General features: G+C 40.8%; 3 protein-coding genes and 1 pseudogene across 3 annotated transcripts in view; 3 read left to right on the top strand and 1 right to left on the bottom strand.

Annotated features, from left to right (window-relative positions):
• The window catches only part of fhod3a (formin homology 2 domain containing 3a), a 51,656-nt gene extending 48,157 nt beyond the window's left edge, over positions 1-3,499 (bottom strand). The window contains exon 1 of the mRNA XM_070921477.1: positions 3,335-3,499. Within this exon, the coding sequence (XP_070777578.1) occupies positions 3,335-3,499 (165 nt within the window). The remainder of the gene's footprint in view (positions 1-3,334) is intronic.
• Positions 3,500-3,562: 63 nt separating this feature from the next.
• LOC139299224 (sodium-dependent neutral amino acid transporter B(0)AT1-like) lies at positions 3,563-10,579 on the top strand (annotated as a pseudogene).
• A 1,158-nt stretch (positions 10,580-11,737) lies between these two features.
• LOC139299423 (sodium-dependent neutral amino acid transporter B(0)AT1-like) lies at positions 11,738-17,330 on the top strand. The gene is made up of 13 exons (XM_070922326.1): positions 11,738-11,783; positions 12,119-12,328; positions 12,991-13,131; positions 13,808-13,945; positions 14,124-14,305; positions 14,419-14,529; positions 15,080-15,192; positions 15,276-15,404; positions 15,490-15,646; positions 15,770-15,974; positions 16,076-16,235; positions 16,737-16,899; positions 17,121-17,330. The coding sequence occupies exons 2-13, from the start codon at positions 12,130-12,132 to the stop codon at positions 17,328-17,330; spliced, it is 1,908 nt and encodes a 635-aa protein (XP_070778427.1). The 5' UTR covers positions 11,738-11,783; positions 12,119-12,129.
• Positions 17,331-18,936: 1,606 nt separating this feature from the next.
• On the top strand, positions 18,937-23,993 carry LOC139299223 (sodium-dependent neutral amino acid transporter B(0)AT1-like). The gene is made up of 12 exons (XM_070922126.1): positions 18,937-19,135; positions 20,009-20,149; positions 20,278-20,415; positions 20,488-20,669; positions 21,483-21,593; positions 21,676-21,788; positions 21,926-22,054; positions 22,553-22,709; positions 22,801-23,005; positions 23,101-23,260; positions 23,475-23,637; positions 23,859-23,993. The coding sequence occupies exons 1-12, from the start codon at positions 18,937-18,939 to the stop codon at positions 23,991-23,993; spliced, it is 1,833 nt and encodes a 610-aa protein (XP_070778227.1).
• Positions 23,994-25,296: the final 1,303 nt, after the last annotated feature.

Genomic DNA, 25,296 nt, shown 5'->3' with positions numbered 1-25,296 from the left:
AGTTTCCCCCCCTCAACAACATTAATCCATCTGTGCCAAATAGCTAATCCACAAAGCAAAACACACAGTTATTGGACACATCCCTAATTTCTTTTTTCAGTTAGGCCAATTAAAATGCTGTCATAACCATATTTTCCCAGGTAGACCACTGTGATATGGTCTGGACAGGAAAAAATAAGGATGAGGTTGAAAGCTAAGGAAAAAGATAGTAAGTGGACTTTGAGTGGCTTACATTAACTCTAGCATGGCAACATGCTCACAGTGGCAATGCCAATATACTCATGTTTAGTGGGTGAAATGTTTACCAAGTTCACCATCTTAGTTTTTCGTGTTAGCATATATATGGTTCAGATATTTATATCTGAACTTAATCTGATATATCTGAACCAAAGTGGTGGACCGACCAACTGACAAACCAACATTGCCATCCCTAGAGCCTGCTTGGCTGCTAGCACGGCTAAAAATATGAACTAATCAAAAAAGAAAACAACGGGAACATTCTAGTGCAAATATTTTAAAGGCCATCTTTGTAGTCTAACCCCAATTTCATCACCCTAGTGAAGTGCCGTTGTTGTTCACACTTTCCGTGCCAATACGGCATGTGAGATTTGGTAAATCTCAGATTGAGGTTTGACTGAATAGGGGGGGGGGGCGAGACAGTAAGGGGGTTAATCATACCTTGTCCCACTGCCCCGGTTTTATGTAGGAATAACACCAAAGCCTTTCTTGTGCCCAATCTGCTGGCATTATTCAGCATTTTTATGTATATTCCACTTACACTTAACAGTATGTGTTGTCCTTGAGTGAGACTTTCTTTCTCTGAAAGTTAACAGCTCACCCTCCAGTGGGGGTCTCTTTCCCAAAACACTTCGTTTGGGTAATAGTAGTAATGACATAACAAAACCCATCATGCTGGACGGAGCCGGCGGAGAGGTGGCTCCAGAAGGAACCGCAAGCTCTTCACACTCAAGGCTCCGGGACGGGCCAGGGAAACACTTAGTGGCTAGTATACTTTACACTCATTTAATCAAATTCTCCCAGAAGAGCGAAGCTGGGGGAAGAAAAAAAGAGTGGGGGTAGGGGAGTAATTACTTCCACGTTAAAACAACACCAAGCCTGCTGGCGATCACGGCGGGTCGACAGTTAACAACGCCCTTACGTAACTTAGACGATGGGTTTTTAAGAACTTTTTTTTTGTGTCAAAATCAGAGTCACAGAGGATCAGGCTCTTTGAAGAGCGCGGAGGAGGGTACGTTCTACACGGCTATTAAATCTCCCAGCGTTGCTTTAATGGGAACCCTTTGTAATGAAATAAAAGTTGAGCTGTGAAGTCTAGGCTTTGTTGTTTTTGAGGGAAATGGGAGTTTTTCCCTGCAGAAAACTGTAGCTGTGTGACTGATGGTGAGGCTCCGGCATCCAACATTTATGTATCATTTTGGGGGGTGCTTAATGTAACTCCCTAATCTTCACATTTTAACATCGTTAACATTCAAACGTTCATCTTTGTTGAGTCTTATTTATTGTTTCAGGTTTATTTCTTTAAACCTAGAGGAGGAAAGTGATCAGATCTTCTGTGAGAACCAAAAGGAAACTTGGATGAAATGACACATCCCATGCACCCAAACCAGCGATACACTGATTTAGCCCTGGCAAGTTAGCCTAACCTTATTTGTGTGTGTGTGTGTGTGTGTGTGTGTTTATGTGTGTTTGTGTTTGAGTGTACGAACTGGTGCATGGTCAGAGAGGTGGAAGACGAGATGGAGGAAGAGGTCAGGAAAACCACAGCACCCAAAGTGAGGAGAACAAAGTGTCGCAGGGATCCAGGCCCCGGGCCACAGGAATTCTGGGACAAGTGACCTATACTTTACATGCAGCCCAGCCAGCTATACACAGAGCTCTACCATCGCAACATAATAATACAGTAGGCTTTTCTCAGAGAAGAGCACAGAAGGTTAAGACAAAGACTGAGAAATCGCTCAGGAAACTGTCCTCCTAGCCTTGACATTTTCCAATAATTTAATAACATTCAAGCCTTTTAAACACAGACGTTTCGATCTGGACAGTCTGAAAGGCAAATTTGCAACAGTTCAGTTTCATCCCTATAATCTTAGCACAATATCCAGTTGCCATTGCGCACAGCCTTCCTCCTGATGTGAGTAAAACTGCAAACACGAACGCAGGCTGTGCCATCTGCCCGTGTGTAGGTTGTAATCATAAGCTTTTCTGTGCTGTGGGCCATTTTTCATTTGTTTTGTGGCTTTTAAAGATGGGGCAGCAAAAAGATCTACTCGGTCTGGAAAACCACTCTACTGTTGAACGCTGGTTTGCAGTCATGGGTCATGTGCCAGCAGTGGAACGCACTCTCTCTCTCTCTCTCTCTGTCTCACTTTTACTTTAAAATCTATTCGATCTATACTTTCACCTTGAATTAAACAGCATCTACTTACCAATGAAGAACAGAAATAAGGTGACATAGTATCTGCTTTACTTGTATAGCCTCCGTGGGTGCGTTAGTGTCACTCAACCTTGTCAATAAGGAATGTGTTGCAGGGTTTTTTTTGGGTTGCTTTAAACACTAAAATTGACTAAAAATGGTACACTGACACTTTCTCTCTCGCTCACACACCCATCGCAATCTGACACTCCCCCACTAAATCTGATCTTCGCTGGGCACCAGAGATCTGTGGCTGTCACTTGTAGATGAATGAGGGAACTCAGGACGTATCTAGTTGCACTGATGCCTTTGCACACCTGTCACTGCGGCATGCTAAGCAGAGTGCAAAGTATATTCAGCAATATGAAAGGTTTATTCACTTCAAGGAGGGGATGTATTCTTATTTCCAGCCCCCTCAACAGAGAGGTCAAAGGTTAGAGTCTGCATCAAGGTTTCTTTCTAAAATGTATGCCAACATGGGATTAAATCAGGATATTTAGTCAAAAAAACAAGTGAAGTCCGTGTTTAAAGACGCTGTGGGCTTTGAGGCAAACATTTCCTCTGGCTGGAGAGCCAATCAGTTGTGCCTGCATGTGTTCTCAAAATAGCCTCTGAATGGTGGGTATGGAAGTTTATTTGCAGTAGGCTTGAAGTGAAAAAACAGCAGTCTTCAAGGTCCCAAAACAGCCTCATGTCGCTCTGATTTAAACCTGTGTTCACAAGAATGTGTGTTTGAATATAGACATGAGAAATAATAGTATCCTTATTAAGATTTTTAGTTGTCCTTGAGTTTCTGATGATCTTATATTGCTTTAAATATTAAGATTCTACACATATCACATATTTCCATGAGGCTGCACAAGTTAAGTCTAAGATGAGTTGTTTACCACTGGTACCTACCTTGTGTGGGGCTTTGAGGAGCCGGTGGACGCCTGCCAACTGGTTGATCAGTGGGATGTCCTCCCTGAAGGTGTACAGCGGCGGTCTAGTCGGTTCTGGGAAATTCGTGCTGTTGAACGGATCGGTGTCGTCTAAAAACTGAACCCTGCAGACAAACGTGGCCATGGTGCATCCATGCAAGTGGCCCCTCCGAGGGGGCAGCCCGGTTCAATGAGAGCTGTACCAGCTATGGCTCCGGTCGCCGAGCGCTCCTCTCCTGGTAACGACAACAAACCCGGGTCACCAAGCGCGCCCTGTGCGCAGCAGCCGGTCCTCCCGCAGGACAGAGGCAGGAGGGGAGGGTGCTGGAAAGCCGAAAAGGTTTGCTACAAGGAAGCGGCCGGTTTGTTGTCTCGCCTCCTCTCTTTCAGTGGAGCTCGCCCTGAGCTTTCTGATGCCGCCGTGTTATTCTCGGAGAGGCAGGTGGCCAGTGACAGAGGAGAGGCAGCAATACTCCTGCTCGCTGCCGGAGAGTGGAGGATCAGCGCAGCTTGGGACAGCCGGTCTGCTGTCTGTCTGAGTCCCAGTAAATCCACCCCCCCCCCATCCTCCCCCCTCCCTTCAGGTCACCGTCCCCGGTTTAGCAGTGGCTCCCTGTGTGAAAATGAACTCCACTAATCCCATAAACAAATGTGTTCAGAAGCGTATGAACATGTAAATGTAAAATAATGATCTAAGATGCAACATTACAGAAAAGGCTAAATCATAAGTAATAAATAGGGTAAATGAACTATATTCACAAGGCTGTATTATCTCTGAGGCAGTGTTAGACTTTATTGAATGTCACGGAGCTATTAAATAAATAGCCTATTAAAATGTGGTGTGGTGTAATCTCACTACACGTCTGGATAAGAGTAATGCAGGTATACATTTTGGCTGATAAGAGTTTTGCTGCAATTTAAAGTGCAATGTTGATCAATGTCGACCTCTGGTGGCCAAAACGTTTAAATGCAGGTTGTACTGTATTTCTATCGGTCAAACTTGGACCGACTAATGCCCTTTTTCTACAGTATATTAAACTGATTGTTGAATCCTACAAGTGCACTATCAGCTCATATATAGGAATACTGGAATATTTAAGGCACTATCATCTTCTGTAGGAACATCAGGGCATTTCTGTTTGGATGCAGCTGCATTAGGTTACTGGTGTTATCTGCAGACGTCACAAGAAATTAATTTTATGATCACAAGACCACAAAACAAAATTATTATACCTCAGGTCTCTGTGGTTGTAGACACTGTCTTCAGACTTAAACACACTGGTGTATCTATAGTAGATGGAAACATGAGAGGAGTGAGACCTCTTTAAATTTTACTCTGAAGTGTTAGGCAGGCCTCATTAGCCTGGTAGAGCAGGTTGTTCACTAATCACAGGGTTCGTGGGTTCGATCTCCAAGACACTGAACCCACACTGCTCCTGCTGGTCAGTGCCTTGCTGATGGCAGCCAGCGTGTGAACGGGAGGCAAATTGTAAAGTGCCTTATAAACGCAGTCCATTCACTACAATACTAGGCCCTTTGTCTGTGCGCCTGTAAACATCATCAGAATCAGAATCAGAAATACTTTATTGATCCCCGGGGGGGAAATCTGTGTATGTTAGCCAAATCTACAGCGTAACATGTAATTAAAATCAGTGGGGATGGCCTCTTTGTTACCACTGGAGGGCAGAAAGCCACGTCTTTTAACACTGAAAACACATCACCTTCACATGCACGGTGCAAGCGCAGCAAGTTAATGGCTGGTTGTAAAGTAAGGAATAAAGTGCAAAGATTCCTTCCCACACCCTGACAACCACTCACTGCATGCCCTCTTATCTCTAGCTCCAGGAATAACCATCCTATCTTAATCTATGCAGGTAGCCCCTAACCATAAATCCTCATCTTGAACGAGTTGATGTGCTTTGAATCGGCCACCAGCTGAGTCATATCACATCTATGATATGGTTAAGTTAGTATATTTAACACTTGCTATCAAAAGTTAAACCAAAACTATCCTGGTGTTAGGAGTTCAATGATTGACCGCAACACATTTGTTGAATACCTGTAAATTATTGCTGGTGATAGTTACCAAAAACATAAAATAAATACAGGTAGACTTTTACTTGGTCTGCCCTCACCATAACAATAAAACCACAAGATCACTAACTTTGTTTTTCATATCGTTTCTTATTTGAGCAAATTGTTCTACGTCTATTCTCCCGTCGATGAAAAATTTACATTGAATTATAATTACTCAATATTATTCAACATAAAATGAAGCACGTTCATTCTGTTACTTTTGTCTGGTGATTACACGAATGATAATGATTTGTATGTTTTAAGAGTTAATTATATCTAACTATCCCTAAAATGTCAACAAAAAAATGCAAGACATTTTGTTAGCATCACTTTTGTATATATACATGTATAATACAGCCCAACTTTTTTGGTTAGGTGTGTGTATTTCTGTCAAAGACAGAATTCTGGTGTGAGTTGAAAATATAAAATCTAAATAAAGACGTACTGAGCAAACATACTCCATACATCCAAAGTGGCATTATAAATCCATGATGCATCATTGTGAGCCTAATATCTGCTCTTAAAGTGATTTAAGTTAAATATTAACTCATGTAGGTGAACGGACATTGCTGTATAAAGCTAAAATATCCATTTTACAGCAAAGAACCACTGACGTGTTAAACCACTATACAGAGCCATTTTTGAGCAAGGAAGTTTTATTTTCTGTTATTTTCTATTTAGCTACAGAGCTGTGGTTTAAATGTACAATGTTTGCTGATAGCTTGATCTGAACGAACAATGTGACAGGAATGAAGAAACAACAACTACTGGCAAACTGGCTTTGTGAATTGTATAGGAAGTGTTTTTGCAGATTCCTTGAACTCTACCTCTTGACTGTGAGGGGTGTCATCACATGTAAACAAACTTGGCCTTGTGCTGAGGTGTTTCCTTGGAGGTGCTCAAATACCACCATCACTTATCAGACAAATCAGCTTATCTCAAGTTAGCAAACACTCGGCCAGTACGGTGCACACCGATATAACATTGTATTCTGTTATTCTTTTACAACTTAAAATAAATCATCTGCAACAATTTCATGAAACCAAATCACTAAAAGTATTAAATTATTAAATATTAAATATTAAAACAAGACCAAGAGTCTACAGCCACGCTAGCAGCTCTGAGGCTGTACTCTGAAAACCCTTTAGAGGTGGAAATCCGATTTCCCAAACATCTCTGTGTCACTCAAGGTGAAGCACAGGCTGCCAATCAGCTTCCGGGTTAACGTTTAGCTCCTTTTACCACTGAGATCTTCAGTAACACAAGTAACAATCTGTCGTTGAGTAAATAGCCCTCACTCCGTACAGGCCACAATGTGTCAAACTCTACCTCAAGAACTCAAAATGATTATCCATGAGGATCATAATTGGATGTGTATTTCAGCTTTTTCATATCAGCTGATTATCTAAAAAAAGTCCTGATAGCGGAGTGAACCTTCAGCCCTGAGCCTTACGCCACCTGCACCATCATGCATGATAATGAAGACAATAAAAGCTCCTGTTAATCCCTTTTGTTTGTTGCCATTGTACTGTATGTGTAATTGTTTCTGGCATGGTGTTGAAGTTTTGAAAGATTAATACCTGTAGAAAAGGAATTGGGAGGACAATGAATAAGTGTATCTTAAAGGAATTGTGCCGAGTAAAAGATAGGAAGTGCTTTCATGATGCGAGGCATACATTATAGACCGTTTCTATGTGTTGAGGTGTTGTAAAGATGTTCCAATGATCACACATGGTTACAGTAAACAAAGTGTGTCTATGCTAACACGCATATCTCTGCTATCTTTCCAGTTATCTAAGCTTACCTTGGTGTGTCCACAGGTGCTTTTATGATCCCTTTTCTTATCCTACTCGTCCTGGAGGGTATCCCACTGTTGTACCTGGAGTTTGCCATCGGCCAACTCCTTCGAAAGGGTAGTGTGGGGGTTTGGGCTGCAATTAAGCCTTACTTGACTGGAGTTGGTGAGGGCATGCATGAGTGATTTTTAGTCCAACATGAAATATTTGTATCAGTGTTTCTGGTCTTGAATTAAGATGTTGGATATACTTCTCTTAACCAGCTCTCATCATTATTGTCACTGGTTATGGTTATAATTCCTCTTGTACAATGTATGTAAGATTCATGAGAAATATCTGTGGTGCAAAATGTAACATGTAATGTTGCTTTTCCCCTTCCCTTACAGGTACTGCGTCCATGACTCTCTCCTTCTTGGTGGGCATGTACTACAACACCATCGTCGCCTGGGTGATGTGGTACTTCTTCAACTCTTTCCAGAGCCCCCTGCCATGGAGCCAATGTCCTCTCAATGATAATCTCACAGGCATGTCACCAGTTTTTAAACATTTCTTTCAATATTCAGTCAAACATTTTACGATCCATTCAAACAATTAGATGTAGGTGCAGTGTCAGAATGCAAACGCAGCTCTCCAGTGGACTACTTCTGGTACAGAGAGACGCTGAACACCTCAGAGGCTATAGAAGAGGCTGGAGGCCTGCAGTGGTGGATGGTGCTTTGTTTAGTTACTGCTTGGAGTGCGCTCTATATCTGCTGCATTAGAGGGATTGAGACCACAGGCAAGGTAGGACATCTACGGCAGAGATTCCTCATGTCATGCATCAGCAATATGTCTGACCGAACATTATAGTTTTATATAAAATTGATACTGTGATATGCTGCATTTAAAAGGCCATACACATCCACGGTACACCCACACCTCTGCCTAGGACTGTGTGTGTGCATATGTGCTAGATTGACATCTCCCTGTCTCTCCTTTTAGTTTTGTTGCACCTGTGAGGGAAGGAAAGAAGAAGGAAAATAAGTGTATATGCCAAATACTTTTCCACTCTTGAATGGGAGCATCTGTAACTTGTGTAATTTCCCACCAGGGATCAATAAAGTATTTCTGATTCTGATTGTTTAAAACCCCCTTCCTTTGCAACAGGAAATGTGATCTTGATTTTGAGAAATATCATGAGAATGTCATGTTTGTTTCTTACAGAAATGTATTTTAAGACAATACGATGTTATTGTAAGATTAAAACTCCGCTTGCCTTTCTCTCAGGCTGTGTACATCGCCTCCACTCTGCCATACGTAGTCCTCACTATCTTCCTCGTCAGAGGACTGACGCTGAAAGGCTCTGTAGAGGGAATCAAGTTCCTCTTCACACCAGATGTTAGTATAGCCATCATTTAATGACTTTCTCCCTGCCATAGGCATGGAAGACATAACACTCTGCTGACGATATTATCGATTTCTAGCTAGATGAGTTGATGAACCCATCAACGTGGTTGGATGCAGGAGCCCAGGTGTCTCCCTGGCCTTTGGAGGTCTCATCTCATTCTCCAGCTTACAACCCTGTTCAGTAAGTACATGCTGTGGGTCTACGTGGCAGCTAATTGTATCAGTCAATAATATTTCATATTCTATTTGAATGTGCATTCTCTCAAAATGAATTTGTTTGAAAAAATGTGTAACAAAACTACGAATTTGTACTTTTCTTCCAGCAACAATTGTGAGCAAGATGCTGTTATCATCTCCATTATCAATGGTATACTTCTGTCTATACTGCCACTCATCTACTCCATCATCGGCTTCCAGGCAACAGAGCAGTTTGATGCCTGCCTTAATGAGTGTGTGCATTGACTGTTATATCCATTTATTTTAGTCAATCAAGGCAAAACTAAAGAATCGCCTAGCTAAATGTTACTTTTCTCACAGTGTGAACCATTTGTTGGTCACTTATGTTCATAAATGTCCTCTTTCAGAAACATCATGATGTTGCTGAATGCATTTGATCTAGCCGAGGGCACCGTCACAGAGAGCAACTATGATGAAATGCTGCAAAACCTCAACAGTACGGCGTCAGGGTCAGAGGTCATTCAGGGGCTGGGCCTCAGCTCCTGCAACCTGAGGAGTTTTCTCAGCGATGTACGATGATTTTAATTCACTATCAAAATATTTTTATTCCTTTCTCAGTGAACAAGTCCACCGCGTGTTGCAGTTGATTGTGTGCTTGTTTCCCAGGGAGTGGAGGGAACCGGTCTGGCCTTTATTGTGTTCACAGAGACCATCACAAAGATGCCTGTTTCTCCTCTCTGGTCTGTCCTCTTTTTCATCATGCTCTTCTGTCTCTGCCTCTCCACCATGTTTGGAAGTATAGAGGGAGTCGTAGTTCCTCTGCAGGACCTAAAGATCTTTCCTAACAGATGTCCTAAAGAGGTGCTCACAGGTAAACGATCCTTTAGACCCATGGGACCCGATGTGCTGACAGGACATACATTTTTACAGTGGAATAAGGTTGTAAATAAGTTATTTTGTGTTGTTTGGGATTTTAGGAATTGTATGCCTCTCATCCTTCTTGGTTGCACTCATCTTTGCTCTGCGGTCTGGTAATTACTGGTTAGCACTCTTTGACAGTTATGTAGGCTCCATCCCTCTGCTCATTATCGCCTTCTTTGAGATGACCGGTGTGGCCTACCTGTATGGGATGGAAAGGTAAGTGGTTCAGACAACTTGAACCGGGGAAGCCTATTTTCCATTTTCCCTGGAATCTACATGTAGTTACTGTGTTTTATGTTTATGCGTGCATGTATGTGCCAAGTTGATTATACCTTTCTCAAATCAAAGTTTTATACAATCAAATATGACAACATAACTACACAGTCCTGAGTCAGTTCTCTTTGCTTTGACAGGTTTAATAAAGATATTGAGTTCATGATTGGGCACAAACCCAACATCTTCTGGCAGGCCATGTGGAGAGTGATCAGCCCTTTGATTGTCTTGGTCATTTTTGTGTTTTACTTTGTCACCAAAGTAAAAGCCCAACTGACATACATCACCTGGAATCCAAGCTCGGTATGTTTGACAACTGTCGTTAGCTACAGTACATTGCTCCAAATGATCATATTTTTAACAAATCTGTTTTCATTTTGAAATTTTTACAGGCAAACTTCCCAGTGTTGGAGACATTGCCCTATCCCAGCTGGATCTATGTTATTATCTTAATTCTGGCGGGACTTCCAAGTCTTTTGATCCCAGGATTTGCTTTGTACAAATTATTCCAAAAATGCTGCTGCAAGAAAACCATCAATAAGCACGAGCTCCACACTGTATCTGCCAACGTGTATGACTCTCCCACAAAGTCATAAAATGATGAGAACATTTTGCTGGAGTGTGCTGCTTGACACATGTGAACCCACATTTCTCTCTAGCTAAAGTGATGTAAAATAAGGCACATGCCAAAGTGTTTTATGGCATCACTGTAGGTATTATGCACTTAAAAGCTCAAATATGGTGTATACTTTCTTCAAAACCAGAGGCAAGTGCAACAATGATTATTTAATTGATGGTGGGATCTCTATCGCTCTGCTTTGTTAAAATTCTGTTTTGTTGAAGTGATTTCATTTGAGTTTAGTTAACATACTGTATTTTCTGTGTGTTAATGTGTACATTGAGTGTATGTGTTTGATTATAGCCGCTTTAACCATGTGCTCCCTGTTACGTGACCATTGTAATGAAGAATATAAACCCTCAAAGAACTTGATATATGATATAATTTTCAAAAAATCACTAAAGAAACACGCATCAGTTTCCTGATTTCTTACAGTTAGACAAATATGACTCAACATATCTACTGACCCACTGCTTTTTGGTGGTTGAATTTACTGTACCTTTACAAGGTCATAAGTATTTTGGACCGCAATACTGACGCACCTAACCCTAACCCTGTATACATATACACACATCCTTAAAATAACCCTAGATATGACCACTACAGATTTCCAGTCAATATACACCCCTTTGTAAACGCCGACACCAGTCTTCCTTCTGTTAATAATTGTATTAGACAGGAACACTGATAAGGTTTATGCACTCTGAATTGCTTAACAATTACACTGTAGAAAAAAACATGTCATGATGCAAAAAAGACAAATCACTTCCTTTAGTCAGTGACATTTTGATGATTACTCTAAACATTAATATCAATCAAATATTGAAGCATATAGTTCAATATTTGAATCACAAGTTTGAGAGAACATGGACCAAATGTGCCTGTACAGACTGAAATGATATGCCTGTACATCCCTGTGCAATAAAACAATCTGATTTCTCAAGGACCAGAGGAGGCGTGGGCTGATAGTTAAGATAAGCTATGATGGAAAATGTGTTGTGTGTCTGACTATAGAATGTTTTATCCTTTATTTCTGTCAAACTGACAGCCATCAGTAAAATCTTGCAGTTTTACGAGCAGTGATATAGTAAGAAAGCAACCAACACAACTCGTTTGATATACTGTTAATAAAGGCCTCTCATTTGTTCATATCACATCTCATTGCACCATTTCCCTCACAAATCCATGAATACTTAACTCATCTTTCAGGGAGAAGTGTTGGTGATGCATTAACCATTATTGAGAGGGTTGCACCTGCTGACATTACATAATGCAACACAGACTGCAATGAGCTACTGATAACTGTGGTGTAGGTGCCATAGTTCACAGTAAATACCTCAGTGCCCCTTCACACACAGTAAGGGTAGAGGATTTGGAAAGAGACAGTCCACAGGGACAGAGGAGATTGTATGAGAAAGGACATAGCCCCTGGACGGTTTACAGGAAAGTAGGAAAACAAACAACAGGAGACTCAACGGCTACATTTAATAATTCGGTTAAGTCAGGTGAAGTTTACAAGAAGCCACCATGAAGATCAAGTTACCAAACCCAGGGCTGGATGACCGGATCCCCTCTCATACGGACCTGGAGAGGATGGAGAAGGAGGAGGCAGGGGACAGGCCCAAGTGGGACAACAAAGCCCAGTATCTGCTCACCTGTGTGGGCTTCTGTGTGGGACTTGGCAACGTCTGGAGGTTCCCTTACCTGTGTCAAAGCCATGGAGGAGGTAGGCTGGGAAGAGACTGGGTGTTCCCTCTTTGTCTTCTTTCAGAAAGACATAAAAAAAACTAAGAGCTGCCAGAAAATGAGCATGTGTGGATTATTAAAAGGATCTTAATGTGTCTTTACCCAGTTTCTGTGACTGAGGAGGGCTTTTCCAAATCTCAGTCAGTCTACTTTTAATCAAAATGAAACCTTGTGTATAACATCCATAATTATAGTGGATTGTACTATAACACATAAACTGACACATTTGAAGGGATTTAGTCATTACAACTGAATATTTCTCTCTAAAATAAGATTATTTCCTCAAAATTGGGGGTGGCCTAAGTTTTGGGAAACTCTTTTAGTGTATGTTTAAAAGTGTTGCAATATGTTTACAGACAGCAGAGATACAGTATTTGTAACGGTGCAAACAGTCAGACAGTCTCGTATCTCTGCTCTTTTCACTTTAATGCAATGTAAAAGTGAATGTGTGAGCCTAAAAATAGTCTTTATATAGTACACAGTGTAGCTAATAATAAAACGTGCAATCCTATGGATTATGGGTGTCTTTATGGGAACAGTTTTGAGTCCACTGCTCAATATTTACTCACCTTCATCAAAGAGCTAATCAAAGTGAATCACTCACCATATTGTTAACTCATTATGATAATGTTGTACCTCTAGGAGCATTTATGATCCCATTCCTTATCCTGCTGGTCCTGGAAGGAATCCCACTGCTGCACCTGGAGTTTGCCATCGGTCAGCGCCTGAGGAAGGGCAGCGTGGGAGTGTGGAGATCAATCAATCCATACCTGACGGGAGTTGGTGGGTAAAAAGAAAACCATGCACATGAGTTTGTGGGTTTCAGCCATGCTAGTGGCATGGCTCCAGGTATGGCAATAATGTCAGTCTGTTTGGTCAGTCGATTGGTCCACCACTTTGGTCCCGACTGAAATATCTAAACAATTGTTTGATGGATTTACATGACATTCATGGTCCACAGAGGATGAATCCCATACTGACTCTGGTGATCCCCTGACTTTTCCTCTAGCACCACCATGAAGTTCACTTTTGTGGTTTTATGTGAAATGTCTCAACAGCTATTAGATTAATTGCTATGAACTTTCGTACAGACAAGCATGTCCCCCACAGGATGAATTGTTATCACTTGTGATCCCTTAATATTTCATCTAGTGTTTTCATCAAGTCAAAATTTCACATTGTGAACTTTGGTTTATGACCAATACCTGCAAAACGTATGACATTCCCTGCAGCCTCAGCTATACTTTGTCTTTAGCAAATATTAACATGCTAACATGCGAAACTAAGATGGTAAACATGGTAAACATTATAACTGCTTAACATCAGCAGGTTAGCATTGCCATTGTGCACATGTTCGCATGCTGAAGTTAGCATTTAGGTTCGAAGCACCATTGACTCTTAGTCTTTTAGTTAAAAAAAAAAGTGTTACCACAAGACTAATTGTTTCGTTTTGTTACAGGTATTGCGTCCTTGCTTGTCTCCTTTTTGGTGGGCATGTACTACAACACCATCATGGCCTGGATCATGTGGTATCTCTTCAACTCCTTTCAGGACCCTCTGCCTTGGAGCCAATGTCCTCTTAATGCTAACAGGACAGGTATGTTTTCAAATATCAAGATGACAGATAGACTCCAATAAACCCACATCTGCTGTACAGTCATCTGCTGTCTGTGGTAACATTTCTTTCCAAGGTTGCTGACATCCTATTCTTAACTATATGATCCTTAAGTTTGCCTTTTGCTATCTCTTTATCTGCCCTTATCTGTCCCCTGCAGGTCTGGTGGAGGAGTGTGCTCGGAGCAGCACTGTCGACTACTTCTGGTACAGACAGACTCTGAACACTTCAACAGCTATTGATGAAGCTGGAGGCCTGCAGTGGTGGATAGTGCTATCCCTGGTAGCTGCCTGGACTCTGCTCTATGTTTGCTGCATTCGGGGCATTGAGACCACTGGAAAGGTATGAAAGTCACATTAATGAGTAATCTAATGTGGGAGGGATGACTGCTTTGGAGATGTTCAAATATACAAGTATGTGTATTTGGCTCATTTTGTCATTCTTTCATTTCTCAGGCTGTCTACATCACATCCACTCTGCCATATCTGGTCCTCACTATCTTCCTCATCAGAGGACTGACTCTGAAGGGCTCTGTAGAGGGAATTAAGTTCCTCTTCACACCAGATGTAAGCACTGACTGTGTCACTTAAATTAATATCGTGCAAACTTTTTGAAGCAATAGTTCAACATTTTCTTTCTTACCGAGAGTTAGATGAGAAGATCTGTATCACTCTCATATGTGTCCATTAAACATAAGGTTCAACCAGCAGGTGGTTAGGTTAGCTTAGCTCAAAAACTGGAGAGCAGTAACTCCCTGAAGTCTTGTTGTCAACGTGAGATTGACTTCAGATTGATGCACATAAACGTTTCGTTTTTACACTCCGGTTTTTATACGGATTAAACAAACAAGAGGTCAAACAATCTTCTCATCAAACTCTAGTAAAGAAAGCAAATAGGCTAAGCTATTTTCAAAAATGTCAAACTATTTCTTTATTCTTTATTTATATTTGCTGTTACGAACACCTAGCGTCTTCAGGTGCAAGAGGAAAGTTCAAACACATACTGTTTACAATATTGTCCATTTTAAAGAGCAGAAATATTACAATAGGAAGTCATTTGCACAGTCTTTCAGCTCAGTCTTATTGTTAACATATCCTAATTTCTGTACTCTTTTAGGTGAATGAGTTAATGAATCCATCGACCTGGTTGGATGCAGGTGCTCAAGTTTTCTACTCTTTCTCCTTGGCTTTTGGAGGTCTCATCTCTTTCTCCAGTTACAACTCTATTCAGTGAGTAACTGCCTAAAGTGCACAGCATTATAATTCACCATCTTTTGAACAGTTCTTCTCACATGATCATAATTTTCTTGCAGTAACAACTGTGAGCAGGATGCTGTTCTCATCTCCATCATCAATGGCTGCACCTCAGTGTACTCCGCGACGGTTATCTACTCCATCATCGGCTTCAGGGCCACAGAAAGATACGACGACTGCACAGGAGAGTGAGTTTCAAATTGCAAAAAGAATTCTTAAAAAAGTACGTTGAATTTCATCAGACTGAACTCATCTCTCTGTGCTTTTTTGCAGCAACATCTTGAAGCTGATGAATGCCTTCAACTATCCTGAAAACAACATCACAGAGAGCAACTACAATGAAGTTCTGATGCACCTCAACCAGACAAATCCAGATATCATTCAAGGATTGCACCTACAGACCTGTGACATGCAGACTTTCCTCAGTCAGGTCTGTACATAACATTTAGATATTTTACTACTGTTGTTAATTCATCTATTGTTAACAAATTAGCTAGTGTCTCACTGACAAGAGGGTCAATGGTTTGAAATATCTGGTGTATAATCCATTTAGGGAGTAGAGGGAACAGGTCTGGCCTTCATCGTGTTCACAGAAGCCATCATCAAAATGCCCTTTTCTCCTCTCTGGGCTGTCCTCTTCTTCGTCATGCTCTTCTGCCTCGGCCTCTCGACTATGTTTGGCAACATAGAGGGGGTGGTGGTTCCTCTGCAGGACCTCAAACTGTTGCCCCGAACTTGGCCCAAAGAAGTTTTCTGTGGTAAATTTATGAATCTCCCATTAAATATTTGTGCACGCCAGGATTAGAAAATTTGATTTCCAGATATGAATGTGACCCCTTTTTTGTATTGTTTTTTCCAGCTCTGACTTGCTTCATCTCTTTAGCTTTTGGGCTCATATTTTCCCTGCGCTCTGGAAACTACTGGCTAGCTCTTTTTGACAACTTTGCTGGCTCTATTCCCCTTCTGGTCATCGGACTCTGTGAAATGATCTCTGTTATCTACATCTATGGCATAGATAGGTGAGTCTATCCAGGAAGTGATTATTGGTACAGAGTGTGTAGCTTTTTATAGCCACGCTAGTGGCTTTGTATTTAGTGCTAATTAACAAATGTTAACATACTAAACATGGTAAACATTATACCTGCTAAATATCAGCATGTTGCCAATGTCATTGAGATCAAACTTTAGCATTTAGCTCAAAGCACCACTGTGCCAAAATACAGCATTTCAGTAATACTGTTGATGAAAGCAGTAAAAATGTTACTTATAAGTTATAAAATGTGTCTTAACTGTTAGGTTTCCCCTGTTTCCAGTCTTTATGTTGTGTTAGGACACAAGGTTTTAGACTAAAATAACAGAGTGGAGTTTTATTTCCTCGACGGCCAGTGCAGCATCAACATGTTGAACACTCACACGCAGCTTTATGTACTGTATCTAATAAAAGTACAAGGTTGTGTTTTATGGATGTTTTCATACACGCTCAGCTGACATTACATCTCCCTCTTATTGCCTACAAACAGGTTTAACAAGGACATTGAATTTATGATCGGCCACAAGCCCAATATTTTCTGGCAGGTGACATGGAGGGTGATTAGTCCACTCATTATGGTCGTCATCTTGGTTTTCTACTTTGTAACCCAAGTCAGCAAGACTCTCACCTATTTGGTCTGGGACCAGGAGGCGGTAAGTGTGCTCATCACCAGAGTTTAAGCCTAAAGACATTTTAGATGTGATGTCATAAAATGTTTCTATTGTCTGTGGTAGAAATCCCCTGAGAGAAATTCACCACTGAATGCTTTTTCTTATCATTAATGATGGTTATAAAACAAACCATTGTCATTTCAGACCTCTTGTGTGTTGTACATTGCTGTGAATTGTAACATTGTCCTTGCCTCTGGCCATAGGAGGGCTTCCCCACCCTCCAAGCGCGTCAGTTTCCTTCCTGGATCTACGTCATCATCTTCATCCTGGCAGGAGTTCCCAGTTTATCTATCCCAATGTTCGCCCTCTTCAAATTCATCCAGAGGAAATGCTGCAAGCAGAAGGACTACAGTGACGACACAGTGGACACTATCTCTGCCAAAATACAAATGAGTGACAAAATGAAGTTTTAGATAGCTTTTACTTTGAATATTTAATAACAAAATGAATGTGGACTTGTTTTATTGTTGTTTGTATATTATGCTCATGCCTTTTTTCTTCCTTATGCCCTGTACAGTAAAAGCACACTAGTGACTACTGACTTTTATCTGTGAAAAGTATAAATAAATACATTTGGAAGTATTTTCTGCAAAATAATGTAGTTTTGGAGAAAAGAGTAATTGTTATTGCTTTTCGTACTATTGAAATAAAAATGAGTTTCCTGCTCTGTGTATGTTGAACATCAAAAGAATGGTTGGACATTTTGGGAAATGCACTTATTCGCTTTCTTGTCAAGAGTTAGATGAGAAGATTGATACCAGTCTTAATTTATAGCCAGCAGCTGGTTAACTTAGCTTAGCACTGACTGGAGAAACAGGAAAACAGCTAGCCTGTCTATATTCAAAGGTAACAAAATCCATCTACCATCTATCTGATTTCTTTAACCTGTAAAAAACAAAACAAAAAAAAGTGTAAAAGTCACAATTTGTAGTTTAGCCAGGCTGTGCCCACTCTTTATACCAAGCTAAGCTAACCGGCTGTAGCTATTCATATTTGGCACACAGACATGACTGAGGTATCTCACCTGACCCTCTGTTTCAAAAAATGGCTGACCATTCTTTTAATATTGTAAGTTTACTATATGCATGTGTCTAGAAAAAATAATGTTTTGTTTTAATATTTTATTTTGTAAATAATTTTCAATGGTTTGAAATATCTGGTGTATAATCCATTTAGGGAGTAGAGGGAACAGGTCTGGCCTTCATCGTGTTCACAGAAGCCATCATCAAAATGCCCTTTTCTCCTCTCTGGGCTGTCCTCTTCTTCGTCATGCTCTTCTGCCTCGGCCTCTCGACTATGTTTTGGCAAATTAATACATTTATGGCATCAGTGCTTTTTAGCCCACTTTTGTGTTGTTTTTGGCATAAAGAGGGGGCTGATGTAAAGTTACAGCACTGCACTTACACTGCCATAAACTGTAAGCTTATGATCTGTTAATAATCCTCTCACCAGTTCAGACTTAAGAGCAAAATGAAGTGGTTCATATTTAAAGAAATATATGCTATTAAAATAAATCATATGTAATATCATGAGGTTACTGGCAGTTTTAAGGATTTTGTCTGGCAACACTTGCAATGAGGCACATATTTTAATTATTGTATTGAACCAATGAAATCTCCTGCTTAATTTCCTGTCTTAACACTGACATGCTGGGATTTTGAATAAGCCCCTTCAAAATAAAACACTTTCATAACAAAAGCAATGAATACAATCTCTTCTCACCTCTTTGTGACAAGGGAGGCCACCCAGTTTATTTCCTGGAGGCCATTAAGCTTTAATTGGCCTGGCCATGAAATTCAGTACATTTTACGTTTACTTATTAATGTCAATGGTTATATAAAGACAAAAGTACAGAGTGTGTACCGGCTAATCTGTAGCCTGTAACAGATAAAGCAAAAGATCATAAACTTGTTTCAACATTGCTGAGTGCTCTTATGTGGACATTCATACGTAAACCCTTCACTAATGCTTCAACTGTAGTAGACACTACTTCTCTGCCTCACTGCACATGTGGTCGCCATGAGATTTGTGTTTCCTAACCCAGGACTGGATCTCCGGATCCCTAACCATGAAGATCTGGAGAGGCTGGCGAAGGAGGAGGCTGGTGACAGGCCCAAGTGGGACAACAAAGCCCAGTACATCCTGACCTGTGTGGGCTTCTGCATTGGGCTTGGTAACGTGTGGCGATTCCCTTACTTGTGTCAAAGTCATGGAGGAGGTAAGCTCAGACAAAAAGGGTAAATGGGTGGTCTGTGGTTAGGTTGTCGAATGAGTGTTTGACAGATTTGAGTGTGGCTGAGGTACCCAGGAGTGAATCTATATTGCATTTTATGTTGCCTTTTACATATGATTTTCTCTGGGGGACATTTTGCAGTGCAGAATTAGTGTGCTTCTCTGAGGGATTACAAAAGGCCAAAGCTACTGCCAAATATCTACGCTGTGAACTTAACCATTTCACTTTAAATGCAATCACTGGTCCTTGGTACCTAAGCCCAAAAGGAAAGTTAAATATATCACTCATTCATGGCTACAAGAGAGTGGCGTGAAATCACCATCAAGTTATATTAATGATTCTCAAGACTATGAGGTCTTCTAATGTAATGGCTAACTTTTGGCATGACATATGAGCTACAGACAGAGACCCTGAGGTCAGCTGTATATTGGTTAAATTGAAACTGAATGCTAAGAATGCTGTGCATTTATACTACATACATGATGTGTGTTTTTCCAAATGTGTTTGTGTGGGTCAAGTGGGTCATTGTTATTCTTTTGAAACTCTGCAGATCATCTGTGGACCATGTTTGTCTGTTCAAAATTTCATGGCAATCCATTGCTTGTTGAGATATTTAAGTCTGGACCAAAGTGGTGGACCAACCAACATTGCCATCCCTAGATCCATGTCGCTAGTATTGGAATTACCACAACCCCAAAGAAAAGAAGAAACCTGACTTGTCTTAAACAGTATTGACAGTGCAACATAGCACACAGTGACTGACGATAACGTTACAAAAGTCAAAACTCACTTTGTACAGAAAGAGAATACCTCCCAATGTCATGGCACTTATTACCACTTATCCCATACATGTTTCAGGTGCCTTTTTGATTCCCTACCTGATCCTGCTGGTGCTGGAAGGAATGCCTCTCCTGCTGCTGGAGTTTGCCATCGGCCAGCGTCTCAGGAAAGGCAGCGTGGGAGTGTGGAGGGCCATCAACCCTTACCTGACTGGTGTTGGTAAGTAAACAACGGCTCGGGAGCAAAGCAAAAGAAAAAAAGACCCCCTGGCAATGCAACAACACACAAGTTATCAGTGATTATCTGGCTTCCTGTGACTGATATCAGTTAATGATGTTGTCCCTCAGGTATTGCCTCCATGCTGGTGTCCTTTTTGGTTGGACTATACTACAACACTTTAATAGCCTGGATCATGTGGTATCTCTTCAATTCCTTTCAAAGCCCGCTGCCTTGGACCCAGTGTCCTCTCAATGACAATGGGACAGGTATTTGAATGTACCACACCACACCAAAGCACCCAAATTGCATCAGTTAATGTATATTTCTTGCCCCTTCAGGATATGTACCAGAGTGTCAACGGAGCTCCTCTGTGGATTACTACTTTTACCGAGTGACTCTGAACAGTTCGGCCTCTATAGCTGAGTCTGGGGGAATCCACTGGCCGATCGTGGTCTGCCTGTTAGCTGCCTGGACAGTCGTTGCTATCTGCTGCATAAGGGGCATCAGCACTTCAGGCAAGGTTTGTCGAGCCTCGAGTCAACTGACCGTTCCCTAAGCCTCCCTTAGTTACTGTTGCTATGCCGTTCAAGCTTTCCATTCTTGGGGAGTACATTTACAATGATAACAGGCAGATTTACTTGCCTACTCAAAATCCGTAGTCATTTTCAAAACAATGGGTCCTTTATTTCAGACAGTGGCGGATAAAAGCAGGTGTCTCATTTCTAGCACACCACTGAGTTTGTTGGTTGAAATGGCAGCTCTTGCTAGCAGATTTTATCAGCTGTAGCAAGCTAGACAATGAAGCTAATGTTGGTTGGAAACTGCATCTCAAGCTGACTCGTTCTGAAACCTGTAAAAGGGTCTATTATGCACTTGATGCGCTACACACATAATGCATGACGTGCTAAAAGATAAAGGTCAAAGCCACATGTCCAAGGCAAAAAGTCAGCTTCCTCACCAATTTATGATCCATGTAGAAAACAGCACTGTACTTTTATCCCTGTGTAGAGCTATTTTGTTTCGTTCTAACATGAGCCTGTTTAGCTGCTTTGCCTACACATGGACAAGAAAGAGAAGTTAGGTTCATGCTTTATTCTTCATATTTTAAAACAGTATTTTTCACTTTTAATATTATAAGAGAAAAGCTCCATGCACTCCACTTTAACATGCAGAGGAATCCAAAGCTTGACAGGCTTCTGTGCATTCTTGCAGTTGCTAAGCTATGATTCCTCTATTGATGTTTTGGGAAGGGGTCAATTATGATACATTACTGAAAAAACTTCAATCTAATGTCCATTATCATTTATTATATTTTTCCTTGTCATGACCTCAGGCAGTGTACGTCACAGCCATCCTGCCTTACATAGTGCTGGCCATCTTCCTGATCCGAGGACTGACTCTTAAAGGGGCCCTGAGTGGAATAAAGTTCCTCTTCACACCAGACGTATGTTTCAAGTCGCTATAGCCAATCACCAATAATACAGCTCATAAAACAGACATATCATATCTATACCTCCCTTTTGCAGGTTGATGAGTTGATGAATCCAACAACTTGGCTGGATGCAGGTGCCCAGGTGTTTTATTCCTTTGGCTTGGCGTGGGGAGGCCTTATCTCCTTCTCAAGCTACAACCCTGTTCAGTAAGAGACATATAGAAGACCGGTGGTGTTTCTTAATTTTTCATTTTGCTCACTTTAATTGAAAAAAAGAGAGTAGCCATTCTCAGACCCAAAGTCAGTGTGTGTCTTGGTTCTGTTACTTATTTCCTTTCCCCAAGCAACGACTGTACGCAAGATGCCGTGATCCTGTCAGCTGTAACTGGCTTCACCTCAGTCTATGCTGCCGCAGTCACCTACTCCATCATTGGCTTCAGGGCAACAGAGAAATATGACAACTGTATGAACGAGTGAGTACAGTTATTTTTTAAATTATTGACAAACTCAAACATGATTTTCCATCTATTACAAACTCTTCAGTTATATGGCATGTGTATATATGTCAGATTATTTTCACATCTATCTCAATACATTACTCACATGCTGTCCTTCCTCCTGGGAGGGTATTTACCAGAGCGACAGTCTTTTAGCCACACTGGCATGGTGGCTCTAGGGATGACAGTGTTAGTTGGTAGGTTGGTCCACCGCTCTGGTCTAGACTGAAATATCTCAGCGGCTATGGATTGACATTTGTTTTGACAATTTTGTACAGATATCCATGGTCCCCAAAGGGTGATTCCAAATGACTTCTACTAACAACTTGACATTAGTGGCTTCAGTGAAATGTCTTTTCCAACTATTGGATGAATTTCTCATGTTCATGTTCCCCACAGGATAATTGCATGAACTTGGTGCAATGTGTATACAGTATACTTTGGTTTATGACCAAATATACATTTTGTCCCTAGAAACATCATGACATTATTAAATGCATTTGACCTTCCTGAAGACAGCATCACTGAAAGCAATTTTGAGGCAGCGTTCAATCACCTCAACAGCTCCTCACCTGATGTTGTTCTTGGATTGGGCATCAAAACCTGTGACATGCAGACACTTCTCAGCGAGGTGACTATATTGATGAATACTTATCACATTCCTAAGTCATTTTAATTCTTTGCTCCCACCTGCATTGCGACTAATGTGTGTGTTTGTGCAGGGAGTGGAGGGAACAGGTCTGGCCTTCATTGTGTTTACAGAAGCCATCACCAAGATGCCCGGTTCTCCAATCTGGTCTGTCCTCTTTTTTGTCATGCTTGTCTGCTTGGGACTCTCAACTCTGTTTGGCAACATTGAGGGAGTGGTGGTCCCACTGAAAGACCTGAATGTATTTCCTAAAAAATGGCCTCATGAAGCACTGACTGGTAACTTGGTTTTTCATCTCCCAATGAAACATCTTTAGAGTTAGTCTCTGGTTTCTGTTTTAACACAAACTTGTTTTTGTGCACGTGTGTTTCAGGAGTAACATGTCTTGTCGCCTTCATCATCTGCCTCCTGTTTGCGCAGCATTCAGGGATTTATTGGGTAGATCTCTTTGACAGATTTGCTGGATCAGTTCCACTACTGACCATAGGATTGTTTGAGATGATAGCTGTTGTTTACATCTACGGCATAGACAGGTTAGTACTTATTCAGACTTCTTTTAGCAACACATTGTCCTTCTGTGTTTGCTTTACACCTTGATATATGCTGCAAAATGACCATACAGTATAGCCAGTTATTGAGCATATCTTTATGGAGATGGCTGACCTGTTTACATTGTGTGTAACAGGGATGACTTCATGACATATTTCAAAACCTTTCAAAACTAATTAAGATCTTCTTGTGTGACAGGTTCAATGAGGACTTGAAGTTCATGGTCGGACGTAAGCCCTCCATCTTCTGGCAGGTTTCATGGAGGTTCATCAGTCCTCTAATCGTTCTGGTTATTTTAGTTTTCTACCTGGTGACACAAGCCCAAGGAGAGCTCACCTATTTGGTCTGGGATCCCAACTCTGTAAGTACACAGGCTCTGTGATCAGCTAATATATCATCCTAAGCATCACTACTTTATGTTCCCTCATTGCAAAATACACAAATTATATGGCATGCTAAACATTTGTAGGTAAATGTTCCTCTGTGGTACAGCATAGAATATGCAATGTGTCAGTAGTTAACTGTACTTCAGGAACGTCTGGACAGCCAAATGCACTAATCGTACTGTTTTGTGGTTTACAGGAGGAGTTCCCATCTCTGGCATCAGTACCTTACCCTCCATGGATCAACGTGATCGTCTTTCTTTTGGCGGGAGTCCCCAGTCTGGCAGTGCCTGTGTTTGCATTATGTAGGCTGGTCCAGATAGTGTCCAGATAAAAAATGAACCTAAACTGACTAAAAGTCATACTGTACATGCCTACAAGATTTTTTTGCCATTTTGTTGTATTAGAATTTTTTGAATGGTTGCAATGGTTTGTCTATTTATATCACAGGTTCTTAAAGCACAGTTCTGATGTTTTATTGATGCACTTCAGTAAAATACTATGAATATATGAATATCTACTACTAAAAGTAGTACTACTAAAGTATTTCTGCTCATGTTTTGTGCACATTTATTGCTGCTGTATCAATATATTGTGCTTACTCATTGCACTAATTAGCCTGCTAATATGGTTTGTTGTTGTATTCAACCTTTCTAGATTTAGAGACAAGACAGCAGGTTTTATACCTGTTTATTCTTGCCGTTTAAATACTTTTTCCCTCTGTGAAGTATGATAATAATAATTGTCTATATAAATATCTACCAATATCTAAAAACGTCTATGAAAGATAAACAATATAGCAACTATAAACTTTTCTAATGAGAATGGGCACAATGTACAATATGTGCATCTGCCCACGAATTGGAATCAAAGAAATTTAATTTTTACGTACACATCATTACATTAATTTAGATATAATCTAATACCAGTGGCGTGTAAGAGCAACTTTTAACCAAAGGCACGAGGTAACTTGAGGGAACGCATCAGGTGGCATTTGCTCTTTGACATCAGTTTGGTGTGTGAGGGACCTAACCATACAGTGTGAATGTTTTAACAAGCAAAAGATGTAGAGCAGCACATTGGCCAAGAGAGGGAGACCTCACACTGAGTGGTAGTAAGGTCAGACCAACCAAATGCAACAAAGCACAACACACTGGAAGGAGCAGGCAAGATACCCTGCATGTGATAGGGATAGTGGAAAGCTGAGAGGGACTGATCAGCAGCCTGTGGTGTTAATACAATGTGCAATAAATAACATGATAACTTATAATAAGTAACTTAAATAATTATTAATAACTAAAAATAAGTTTTATTGGACAATGTTCCAGTCAAACTGAACTCTGCCTCTTGATCATTTGGTGCACATGATCAACTGCCAGACTATTATCCTTTAATGATTCACAACAATAATGATAGAAGCCAGAGAAACCTATACATGATATACATGTCCACGTGCTGATGTCTTACATAATGAGTGAATCCATGAGGAACTAATTTCATTAGTCAGGGAGTCCTCATGTAGTCTTATTCGAAAATAATGAAAATCTGACCGTTGGACCACTAGTTAGATTTGTGTTTTAGCATATGGTCAAATAAATGTTAGGGATGTTTTAATTAAAGGGTGCTCTTATGGTCAA

The sequence above is a fragment of the Enoplosus armatus genome, chromosome 16 (assembly GCF_043641665.1).
Source record: "Enoplosus armatus isolate fEnoArm2 chromosome 16, fEnoArm2.hap1, whole genome shotgun sequence".
Taxonomy (NCBI): Eukaryota; Metazoa; Chordata; class Actinopteri; order Centrarchiformes; family Enoplosidae; genus Enoplosus; species Enoplosus armatus.
The sequence above is the reverse complement of the archived record's forward strand: the minus strand, read 5'-3'. Positions and strand labels throughout refer to the sequence as shown.